Source organism: Panthera pardus, unplaced genomic scaffold (genome assembly GCF_024362965.1).
Source record: "Panthera pardus isolate Hobbes unplaced genomic scaffold, ASM2436296v1 HiC_scaffold_15, whole genome shotgun sequence".
Taxonomy (NCBI): Eukaryota; Metazoa; Chordata; class Mammalia; order Carnivora; family Felidae; genus Panthera; species Panthera pardus.
Window position 1 is genome coordinate 63,999,961 of NW_026526710.1, and position 12,671 is coordinate 64,012,631.

At 47.2% G+C, this 12,671-nt stretch overlaps 1 protein-coding gene across 2 annotated transcripts in view; it reads right to left on the reverse strand.

Moving 5' to 3' along the window:
* MYO5B (myosin VB) overlaps positions 1–12,671 on the reverse strand; it is a 338,549-nt gene that overhangs the window by 84,544 nt on the left and 241,334 nt on the right. For both annotated transcript variants that reach the window (XM_019464074.2, XM_019464075.2), the window contains exons 15-16: positions 5,343–5,498; positions 4,357–4,454 (exon numbers count right to left, since the gene is read on the reverse strand). In XM_019464074.2, the coding sequence (XP_019319619.1) occupies positions 4,357–4,454; positions 5,343–5,498 (254 nt within the window). The remainder of the gene's footprint in view (positions 1–4,356; positions 4,455–5,342; positions 5,499–12,671) is intronic.

The window sequence follows — 12,671 nt, forward strand, 5'->3', positions numbered from 1 at the left end:
CCTGTCTGCCCTGGCAGAGAAACAGGAAGCTTCTTCATCTCTAGGACCCCGGGGGACTTCCTCGTGCTACTCTTGTCTGCCACCTCCAGATAAGCCTGGGTGTTCTCTTCCCAGAAGCTTCTGGAGCTCTGCAGGATGGATCAGGGCTGGAATCTGCCACACCCAGATTCAGAGCTCTCCACGGGAGACTTCTTCCCTCAGATCTATTTGTATGAACCGCTCAGGTCCTAGCGCTGGCTGGTCTCTCTCACACCAAGAACCCAGAAGTCTATTGAGGTAGGCGGCCTGGGTCAGCAGGCACCTTCTGAGTGACTGAAGGCCGTGAGCCGACCTGGAGTCCAGGAACTCTGTGTTCCAGGTCAGCCCTGGGGCTCGGTGTCTGGGAGTCACCCACAGCCTCCTCCTGCCTCCCCTCAAAATCTGCCCAAGTCCTGCCACTTTTGACAGCCAGCTCCTCCATAAAGTCTGCCTGATTCCTCCAGCCCCAAGGTGCCCCTGGCACTTGAGTATGTACCGGACAAGTACTTTGCAGGAGTTAATTTCCTTTTTTTTTTTTTTTTTTTTTTTAAGTCGGCAAAAAGCTCCTCTGTGGAAGAGCTTATAGGATGAAAGAAAACAAAAGGAAACCTAAGTGCAGAGCCTTTCACTAGGTTATCCCCTTTGTAGTTTGTCTCAGGTGTCACCAGGATGCACCACAGTTCCGGGACCCAAGAAAAACCTTAACCAACACGGGGCGGTAGTGAGGAGTCTAAGCAGCAACATGGGCTCTGCTGTTTACAGGTCTGCTTCTCTCGTCTGCCGGGTGGCCGGCTGGGCCGAGTTATGAAAGCACGGTGGATGGGCTTGAGCCTTGGGGAAGGTGTTCTGTGGGCTGCAGACCTCTGCCTCTGCACCCCTGATCTCCAGGCCAGAGTCTGCTTCCCTCTGCGGTGTGTGGGGGGATGGGCAGCACAAGTAGCAAGCACTGGTGACCGCTCGTCCTTTGTGGCCATGGTGGGTAGACAAAGGTCTTCCCACTTCCCTCCAGAGCTGGCACCATTCTCTTCCCCGCGGGATGGGGAAAAAGAGCAAGGGCAAACCAGAAAACCTGGTACGGGCCGCCAACAGCTAGTGCCCGTCCAGGCAATACACAATCTCTCTGTAGCTTTGCCTCACTTCTCCAACAGAAGCAGAGGATACCTGTCCCACTGTCATTCACTGGTTTGTTGCAATGACTAAGCGACAGAAAAGAACAACCCAATTAAAAGGAAACAAGCAGACACTATACCAAAAAGATTCTGCCATCCTCTTTCCTTGTTCACATGCCCCAGCCTTCTGTATTTTATCTCATCTCTTCAAGAGTAAAGAATGCTCACTGTCAATGGCATCCCTTCACGAGCCTTGCTACCTGTGTTACGAGGTGACAAGGTGACGGTGAGTGGAAAATCAGCCCTCCCACCTAAGTAAATTTTGGAGGACCACAGTGAGGACAAGAGACACTTAACTCTGGACTGCAAAATCACCAAAGAAATATAGGGTCAAACCTGCCGAAATGCAGGGTTATACTTTCTCCTCCCAATGAACGTGCAGGTTCCACAGAACTGGAAGCTTAGAACCCAGCTCCCCCTCAGCAGTCATGCGCCACTACTGATTTTTGCACAGACCGCCAGCTCCCACCCATTCTTCAGGCTCTGCAGTGTGCTGAGTCATACCTGAGGACCCCGGGACGCTCAGGAATGTCCACTGCTGAGAGCAGGGCACCGGCCCGCAGGAAACTGGCCAGCTCCTCCCACCAGTGACCCCAGATTTATCACACTCCCCCAGGCCACCTCCTCCCTGGACACTTAACCACCTTCTCGCTTCTCTGCTCCTGTAGCACTTCCACACTGATCTGTGACTGGCAGTTCCTGAAGGATGAGGGGCAGGTCTGTCATTTCACTTGTCCTAGCCTAGTGTCCAGTGAATAGTGGGTATGATGAATGTTTTTTTAATAAAAGAAACAGCAGAGGAAAAAAGACTTTTCTACAAGAGATGCTATCAAAAGCATTTAGTCTAGGACAGCCGTCCTCCACTGGGTTGTCATTTTGTCCTCCAAGAAACACCTGGCAACATCTTAAAGCATTTTTAGTTGTCACAATGATGGGGATGCTGCTAGCATACTACAATGCATAAGACAGCCCCCCATAACAGGGCATTACCTGGCCCAAAATGTCAAGGGTCCTAAGGTTGAGAAAGCGGTTGGAGGCGATGGGAGGAGGCCTACAGAACTCTCCTTCTAGAAGAATGTCAGTAACATCGTATATTTATTTTAGACGATGTTATAGGTTCTACTCATCAAAATTTGTTATACTTCTCACAAATAATCTACATTATCTCCTTGAATTTTTTCATCAGGATGATCATTTTAAACCACAATTAGCAGGTGAGGCCAACAGTACAGGGCTAGCTCCTGGAGCAGCCAAACAATTCAGTTTGAATCTAGAATCCAAGTGCTCTGACCTGGTTCAGTATTCTCCCTACTTTATTACAAGGATGATTTCAGTCCTGAAGGCAACGGAAGGTCTTAGAAACATGGGCCATTAGGACTAGACACTGTATTCTGAAAGCCCCCAGCATCTCCTCTCATCTGAGGGGAGGCCCAGCAAGAGAATACAGCACGTGGCAGGCACCAGGTTCTGAGGAACCCACGGCCCCAGGTCGCAGCTGGTTGAGGGCAGAGCTGGTACCCAACCCTCGACTCTCCTCTGGGGGCCCTGCACACCGCTCCTGCCCTTCACACATAATCAAAGTCTTTCACGCTTGCTGCCTTTCTAATAGCCTCTCTTCTCCTAGAGTCAGCTGGTACACAGATGCCACAAGGGGGGAATTCCTAACCACTTCTTGGAAATGTGGAGGAAAGGAAAAGAGTCAACAATCAGCATGCTTCAAGGAAGGCTGACTCAAGGCTGTCTTCCTGACCTTTTCCAGCACAAGGCCCATCTGAGTATAGGTCAAATTTTATGAAATAATAGGAGCAGCAGGGGGTAGTTCAGATACTCTGACAGAATTGCCAAAAAAATTATTTCACAGAAAGAAATTATGCTAGGTCCAAAAGAAAGAAAGCCGGGAATAAGGTGCTTCAAAAATTTAGAATTATACCTCTTCTGGGCAGAGGATGTAACTTGTGTGGTGGCTCATGGCAATGGAATGAGAGGCTGCAGAGGTAAGGGACAGACTGTTCTCAAGGCTTAGGGGAGTATTTCAGGCAAGAAACAGAGTCTAAAACAAGGTGACAGAAGAGAAAAGGGACACCAACCTAAGAAAACTTCAAGTAGACTCTATGGGCCTTTGACAAGGTTTATGCTATCCAATATGGTAGCCATCAGCCAGCTACAGGCATTTGAATATAATTAAAATGACAATTCAGTTCCTCAGTCATACCAGCCACATTCCAAGCACAGAATTGCCACGTGTGGTAGACTTGTGGCTACTATGTTGGACAATGCAGATTATAGAACAGCTTCATGTATCACAAAAAGTTCTATTGGACAGCACTGGTCCAGAAGGACTCTGAGGTTTGGTGGTGGGTAAATGAGCGGTCAGGAAATAATTATGCCATTTACTACAAAAGAGACCAAAGAGGGACCATTTCTCGAGGGGCAAGGAGTCTGACTTCAGACATGCTGGATGTGAGTCAATGAAAATGCAGCAGGCATTCAGAAATACTGGTCTGGAACCTGGCAAAAACCAGAGATGAACACAGACCCTGAACAGTCCCTGCTATATGGATTCGGGTGGGGTCAAGCATGTGGGCATGGGTAAAGCTGGAAGACAATTTCCAAGATAGGGGTAGAATTTAGGCCAGAGAAGGCCAAGGAGTGGGGTGGAGGAAGGAGAGTGGGTATGAATAACTGGAATTTCAGTGGTAGAAGGCACGTGAGAAATAGGACAACCTTCACATCTCATCACTCGACATGTCACTTGAGGTCATGTCTCCCCAGTGGAGGAAGTCTCCTCTGACCACTCCAGCTATCTTCCCACCTCGGAACTGAACGTCTGCTATGAGACACAGGCATTTCTGCATTTAATGACACACTTATGCGGTTCTCTGATTCCTCAACACCACCATAGACTCCGTGGGATTAGGGAAGCGTACCCTCTCATCTCGTTGAAACCTTCTAGATAGCAGACAGGTAGAACTTGGTAAATGTCTGTTGGACCGTACTCAGCATGGAAACCATCTGTGAAGTGTAAGAGCAACTATTCATCCTGCTGCAGAATCCCCCTCAAGGCTGTGCCCGTGTCAGTTCCACCTGAACTTGTAAGGAAGAAGAGGCCAGGCTTCACTGGCCTGACTCTAACCGAGAGGCAGCTGGCCCCGCCCACGCAGGCACTTACTGGAAGGGGAGCTTCTCGTCATTTGGCTTGATGCAGCGCACGTAGTGTGGGGTCGTGGCATTCAGGGTCTCCATGAGCAGATGCAGGGAGGTACGGAACTGGGGAGACACAAGTCAGTGCCCGGTTGTTTATTTAACATTTTGTAGATGTGTAATAAACGTAAAGAAACGCTCACAGACTGGTGATGGTAGTTGTTGATACGGTTATGGTCACGGTTATTATTAATCAAGGATGACAAATACAGAGACTCAGGGTCAGATTCTAGCTGACACTCCTGCCTTGCTGTAGATCCAAAATTAAGCCCCTCCCACATTGACATGAGCGCTCTTCAACCCACACAGGGAGAGCCCACCTGCCAACGTGTGTAACTCAGCATGGAGATCAAAGGAGATGAAAGGCGGGTCAATAATAGGAAATAGTACAGAAGTCATCATGGTGACTGGAGGCTGGTTATTCCTCAACTTGAGGCCTTGGAGCCCCAAGATCTGGTGCCTGGACATCCTGGAAGTTGTTACAGTAAAGTGAAATGCCCAGAACAGGCAAATCCCCTGCAACAGAAAGGTGAATGGCTGCTCGGGCTTGGCAGGAACTCCCTTCTTTTGGAAATCACACTGGACATAAAATTCCACAAAGGCCCCACAGAAAGCATCTCGGTTTTCTAGTCCCCAGGCTTCTTTAGTCCTCACTCCCCAGCCTGCTGACTCTAGACCCTCTCGCTTCTTCTACCAGGTGTGTGGTCCTCCCAGAGGTATTACATGCACTGCTGGGGCTATGCTCATTCCCTTCCTCTTTCCTGCCCACTGCCTCTAGAGGGGGCTTCCCAAGTTTCCTTCTTCAAAAGGCGCATACGGACTGAGCTGGGTGGCCGAAGATGCGGATGTTGAGGCCACTTCGGCCTCCCTCGGACTCTGCCGCCCTTCTTCATCTGCAGAGAGGCCGGACCTGCCACACGCACCCCGACCCACAGCTTCCTGCCACAGGCTGACCTGGTGGCCCACGGTTTTCTTGTGTTCCTTGTTGGAAACTTTCAGAGGGGGTCTGGCAGAGCGAATGTTGATCTTTGAGGATGAGCCCTTCCCAGATGCAGTGGTGGCAGGAACAGAGTCTTTGTCATCATGAAACAAATCAGCCACTAGTGGGAACTAGAAACAAACACAGGAAGACCAATGAACACAAGATCTCTTGGACTTTATGGTACTTTGACTCTTTCAAAGTAGCTTTCCAGTGCATACCCAAGAGACCTGCCAACACACATGCACACAAACACTTGAACGTCCAAGTCCATAACCACATTATTCATTGCAGCCAGAGTGGGAACACTGTAAGTATGGATCAGCTGATAAATGAACAGAACGTGGAAGTTCTGTACAATGGAAGAATATCCGACAACATAAAGGAGGGAAATCCTTGTACACGTGACATGGACAAACCTTGAGAACATGCCAAGTGAAAGAAGCCAGACACAAAGACTTTCTAGTGCATGATTCCATTTACAAGAAATGTCTAGGGAATGGAAAGTAGTTTAGTGGTGGCCAGGGGCTGGGTGAGAAGAAAGAATTAGTAGTAACATGTACAGAATGTCTGTGTGGACTAACGCAAATTTCCTAGAATTTAGAGTTTCTCCTCTCTGCTCCTCCTGAGAAGCCCATCTCTTAAGGTCCAGCCCTGCATCCTCCATGGACTTTCCCAGATCATTCCTTTGCGTCTCCATCATGCACCCAGGTACCAGCTGAGGTCTGTGCTGGGCCCTGAGCCCCATGCTTGCTGAGCCCACAGCCTTTAAGCCTTATTCTTGACAGAGGATGAGGACCAGGGAAAGGATTGAAGGAGAGAGTCCACATAAGCATATAATACAGTGCCTAACATATAAGCTCTCAAATGTCCAGTTTTATTATCTTGTTAGGGGGTATATACATGAAAAATCGGTCTACATGATCAAGTTCTGGGCTGAAGAGGAGAAAGTTAGAACCACAGAACTTCAGGTGGCAGGTGAGGAAAGACGAACTCAGAATCCTGCTTCCATCTCTGTTCATGCCAGCACCAGGCACGGTGGCCAATGTCGGCTCCCTGGAGCTGCTGGTTAGCGAGCAAACAAGGACTAGATCCCTGACCTCTGGATGCCCAGGTCAGAGTTTGTTTCAATACACAACAATATCCTGGTCATTTACACCAGCAATATCAAGGAAGTGGAAATACACATGGGCTTAAGATACAGTCTATCTCTGATGCACCTGTACGACATCCTCCTTATTGGAGGCTTCAGTGTGGGGATCTGGTGGAGCCAGTATTGGTATTTGAAGGCGATCCATTCTCAGATGTGGCAGTGGGAGGAAGAATACCTAAAAGGTAACTTATGAAGCATTCCTGCCGCTGACAACATCCCCTGAAATTCAGAGCAGGAGTCTTAGGCTAAGGAAAGCTTAAGAGGCAACACCATCTCCATGGAAGTCTACAGGTTCAAAATGGCAGTGAGAGTCCACTTGTGCTGACACCGTCCTGCATTTAACTTCCCAGACCTTTTACAAGTTGAGTCCCAGTTTAGTGGAGAATATACTGAGCACCACACCAACAGTTTGGGAAGTCCAAGAATCCTACAAAGGAGAGGTCCAAATTCCACAATTTAATGGCATACTCCCATCAATATTCCACATCAGTATTTCAGAGGTATTCTGAAAAGTTGTAGGGGCACCTGGGTGGCTCAGTCAGTTAAGCGTCCGACTTTGGCTCAGGTCATGGTCTCACAGTTCATGAGTTCGAGCCCTGCATTGGGCTGGGCTCTGTGCTGACAGCTCAGAGCCTGGAGCCTGCTTCGGATTCTGTGTCTCCCTCTCTCTCTGCCCCTCCCCTGCTCACACTCTTGTCTTTCCCTCAAAAATAAACAAAGGTTAAAAATTAAAAAAAAAAAAAAAACTTGTAGAAGCTATATTAGGCAACACATAGTTTTCTCATATTACAGTCCAGGGTAGGTCCTTCAAACAGAAATACCACACAGCATGCAGTTGCGATCTGATCACAAACGTGGGAGGTCTCAATAGTAGCACATTACAGTGTCTGGGCAGAAGAGAAAGATGGTGCTAGGGGCACAGTCAACCTGCCCCAGAAACTGGGTGTGAGATCCAGGAGACTTCGTTCACTCAGAGGTGGCTTCTGCAACCTTATCAGGTAGCATGCTTGGGTTGCAGGGTGATGCGCCTAGAGCTGGGGGTACAAAATACACGCGGACACCCATAGGACCATTGGCAATAACTTCAGGCATTTTCCATGAGAAACTAGGGGGGTGCAGGTGTGCTGCTCACCGAGAATCCCTCAGTTTGAGGACCTCTGCTATGCTTTGCCCGTCAAGGGAACTTCTAGCAATTGCATAGGTCAAACACCTATCTTCACTGAGCCTGAAGCCCAGCCCTGGGCAGAGATACTTCACAGTCACAGAGAAAGCATGACAACAGCTAATGCTGGAAACCAGCATCAAATGCCAGTTGAAGTTATAAGTGTATCTTCTGTATGAAGATTTTAAACTAAAACAGAGGAAACAAATCACTTCCCCCTACCTAAACTTACTCTTAGGTATTATCAGTTAAACAGGTTTTAAGAATTCCATATTAGAGTCGAAAGTAATGGCATACCGCAGGTCAGAAGTTGGTTTTATACTACACATTAGCTAACCATATGGGTTACAAACAAAGCAGTTAAACTGTGTGCACGCACGTGCATGTGCTGGAGGAAACACATGTGTCCTATTAAGTTCCGTTCTCCCTTCGCACTTTTCATTTTTCACCAGCATTCCATCAGAAGCTCCTGACTTCCACCTTTTACTGCAGCTATCTACCTGCAAATAAAGGTTGTGCTTCTTTAACTCCGTGGTCTGGGTTTGAAGCACAGTCTAAAAGCAACAACCAATGACCTTAAGGCCAAGGATCATCTCAGATAAGCAGCTCAAGTCCATCCTCACTACGGGCTCTTCTGTGGCTGAAATGGGCTGGTGACACCATGATAGCACTAGGGGAAGCTACACAGTCCTGAGCAAAGGACTCCCTGAATCCCCACCATAGGGCCTCGTCATCAGCCAGATGGCTCGGGAGGTCACCCCAATGAAATCATTAAGGAGGTCTCCCGGTTTCAGGTGACAATTCAGTTCCTATGCTCAGCATTTTTGAAATAGATCAACTTCCTCTTCATACAGGGTATTTCAAAATCATATATGTTGCCTTTTTATAGGGGAAGGTACTCAGGCTGTCAGAGGAATAAAGACAACTCAGGATTTAAGAAATCTGTGGCTAAAAATGTGCAGGTGCCATCATAAAGATGATACATTTATTAACTCGTCATTTCCATGTGCTTTCAAAGAAGAGAAAATAAACATTAGGTCCCTGAATGTTAAGAAAATAGATGGATGGGGTGCCTGGGTGGCTCGGTTGGTTAAGCGTCCAATTCAGCTTGGATCATGATCTCACAGTTTGTGGGTTCGAGCCCCGCATGGGGCTGTGTTGACGGCTCAGAGCCTGCAGCCTGCTTCGGATTCTATGTCTCCCTCTCTCTGTCCCCTCTCCATTCGTGCTCTTTCTCTCAAAAGTAAACAAACATTAAAAAAATTAAAAAAAAAAAAAAACTAGATTGACTGGTTTGTTCTTTCACTTACGAATACTTAACTCACCACCAAATATGCAACAAATAAATACTGTGCTTGGGGCTGGGAACACAAAAAATGAAGAAAAACCGAGCCTCTTATGGATCATGGAGTTTATGATCTAGCATAGAAGGTGAACTCTAATCAATTAACCCCACAATTAAAAGCTTAATGACAAGATGATGAGCATCCGAAAGGAAATAAACAACAGAAACACATGACTGAATCACAGCCCCAGAGCAGAAATTAGGAAAGACTTCTTTTATGAAGGGAAGTTTGAGGTAGTGGGTTATTCAGAGGGTAGGAAAGCATGTTAGGAAGTTTCTACATATCTGGGGGAACTCATATAAAGCCAGTACAGCTATTGGATACACCGTGAAGCAGGGCAGGGTGGGAAGCAAGGAAGACCAGCTCATACAAAATCCTTGAACATTTTGGTCTTTATCCTGAAAGCAATGTGAAGCCATTAAAGATTTTTTTTTTTTTTTTTTAAGTAAGAGCAGCTAACATTTGCTGAGCACTTAGAAGGTGCAAAGCATATATGAAAATTCACTTAATTCTCCCAATAACCACTTGGTTATTACAACCCATTTTACAGATGGGGAAACAAAGCCTCAGAGTACAAGATCACAGAGCTAGTCAGTGGCAAAGCCAGGATCTGCACCCAGACAGCCTGGCTCCAGAGCCCATAGAACAGAGGGTAGCAGTGACCAGTGATCTTTTGGGAAAGCTCTCTCTGGCTGCAGTGTAACAAAGAGACCGAAGTCCACTGCAAACAAGGCACTACAGTAGAGCAGTTAAGAGACAGAAAAGCCAATAGCTCAGCAGGTATCTGGGAAGTGAGGTGCTATAGAATGGGCACTGAGCTAGGGTCAGGAGACACTTTACTTTTTCTTTTTTTTTTTTTTACTTTTTTTAATGTCTATTAATTTTTGAGAGAGAGAACGAACGAACACAGGGGAGGAGCAGAGAGAGAGGGAGACAGAATCAGCAGCAGGCTCCAGGCTCTGAGCTGTCAGCACAGAGCCCGACACGGGGCTCGGAACTCACAGACTGCGAGATCATGACCAGAGCCGAAGTCGGACGCCCAACCAGCTGAGCCACCCAGGCACCTCGGGTCAGGAGACCTTTTAGATCTGACTCTGCCACTTCATTAGCTGTGACCCATGGCCCTACTAGATTTAAATTTTCCGATACATAAAAATAAGGGAACTGAGCAAGGTGATTCCTTTCAGCCTAACTTAGACTCCTGCATTTTCTCTCTCTCCCTGTTCCCAGGCTACTTCCCTTAAACACGTAGCCTTCCCTGTCCAGCTGGCTCTCCCTCTCTATCTCAGGCAAGGGGTCCAGAGACACCACCTTCTGTCATCCTTCCTCACCCCGCACTCCATGGTCTGCCCCCCATACTGCTGAAATAGATCCTGAGAACGCCTTCCGGGGACCCAACCTCCTAAATCCATCGGCTGGAAGGGGTACAGCCTCACTCTTGGTCCTACTTGATGTTGTTGAGGGGCCCACACCTCCTCTTTGAGGCCCTCTCCCCCGACCATACAGCCCAGCTTCCTTTCCATGGGCCCATCCTCCTGCACATCTCCCCTTCCTGTGGCTGTTTCCCAGGACAGGGTCCTTACCGTTTATCTTTTCTAACACTGGTTCCCTGCACAGTCTCCTTCACACCTATGGCTTCAACTACCACCCCCAACCCCCGCCAGCCTGTCTCTCCAGTCTTAATGTTCTTCCACACCCATGACCCACAGTGCCAACTATCTGCTCCATATCTTCCTCCTTGTGGGTGTTCCAAATTTGACACGGCCCAAATGGCCCTCACCCACCAACTTCCCAAATTTTTTTTTTTTTTGAGACAGCACAGGTGGGGGAGGGGCAAGAGAAGTGGAGATGGAAGATCTGAAGCAGGCTCTGCGCTGACAGCAGTGAGCCCGAAGAGGGGCTCGAACTCACGAACCTCAAGATTGTGACCTGAGCCGACGTCAGATGCTCAATCGACTGAGCCACCCAGGGGCCTCCAAACTTCCTAAATTTACATTAGATAGCCTGCCAACATAGCATTTCCTATCCTAATAATTACAAAGTTCTGTCCATGGTCGGGGTCCAGTAGGCCTTAATCACCAGAATGTTATTGTCCTAGTTGAAGTCTACCCAAGCTCCCCCAGACCACTGCAGGTGCCTAGAGCTTGAGTGCCCTCCTCCAGACACACCTGTATCCCAACATTGTCTTCCCATCAGCCAGAGTCTTCTCCAAATACAAACCTTATATCCAGCAACTCCTCGTTTAAAGATTCGTGGGTCCTCACTGACACACACATAACAACTGAAAACATGGGTCAGTGGCAAAATAGAAGAGACTGGGAGGTGGGGAGAGACAGTCTGGGCACAGGAGGGATGGAAGGGGGATCTGATGCCAGAGAGAGAAGGCACATGTGAGGAAGTGTCAAGTGCCCAGTCAGACTGGCACGGAGAAATTTCCACAGGGAAATAATTAGCAACTAAAGGCCAGCCGACGTTTTAAAGACATCACAGATTCATTCAGTCTGCCATGTCTAAACAAAATACTGATTAAACTATTCTAGTTCACATACTTCCTGACATGGATTTAGGAAGATGTTTGAGTCAAGGGTAGAAGTTCCTACATGCATGATTACACTGTTTCAGGAGTCTACTTTACAGAAATCATGAATAGTAGCTTTTTCTCTGAAAACTCTATTAACTTCTAAGGCCAGGAGAATGTATTAGAACCGCACAAGGAACTTTGAAATCAGAATCAACAGTAGGAATACTTTAAAATTGAAGCACCTTTCTGTTGCTTCAATCAGAAGATCTCACGCTGGCCCTATGCTACACTTTGGGAAAGAACCCAACAAAGGTTTAGTCTGGACAATCTGCATTTTATTTTAAAAGCTATGTTTTAATTCCAAGTCTCGGCTCTTGAGATTGCATTTAGAAATGGCAGGATATCTGGGATGGCGAGGGAGAGGAGTTTGGGACATCAACTCTAGGAAAAAAGGGTAGGCTTTACATTCTACTGAGAACTTTATAAACTCCAAGAACAGACACCTAGAGTTCGAGCACAGGACCATATGCTCAACCTTGGGCTATAGGCAGCAGTGAAAGAACAGACAAATACTGATGACTGTACCACCCAACCCCATCCACCCACTGGGCTAGACAGGGACCTCCTGGTCTCAGCAGTGTTGCAACTATAAACCAACCTCAAGTCTCAATGAGGAGTAGTTACACCAAGCTCTTGCTTAATAATTCTCACAAAAGGATGAATTTCCGAGAAAGCTTTCCCTTTAATTGACTAACTCCAGTTATGCTTTAGAAGCACCGGAAAGTCTATTTATGAGCTGAGTGACCAATAACGTAACCACCACAATTCATGTAGGGCAGTCCTAGAGAGCAACATCCATCTGGGTCTTTCTGAAAATGTGCTCCCTCCAACTATGAAAACACTCAGATAATACCTTCAAACAAACCAAGCACTTCCCTGATGTTGTCACTTATTTCCAAGTGTCCAAAGATACTGGCTTGGGCATGCTCTGCTATTTAAGTCTATAGATAGATTTTAAGAAGCCTGAGGCAAATCTATTTGAAGAGGGATTAAAAGAAGTATGAAAACACTTTTTAAAAACCATTTGATAGTTTAAGAAAAATGTCAATTACAGCTGTATAC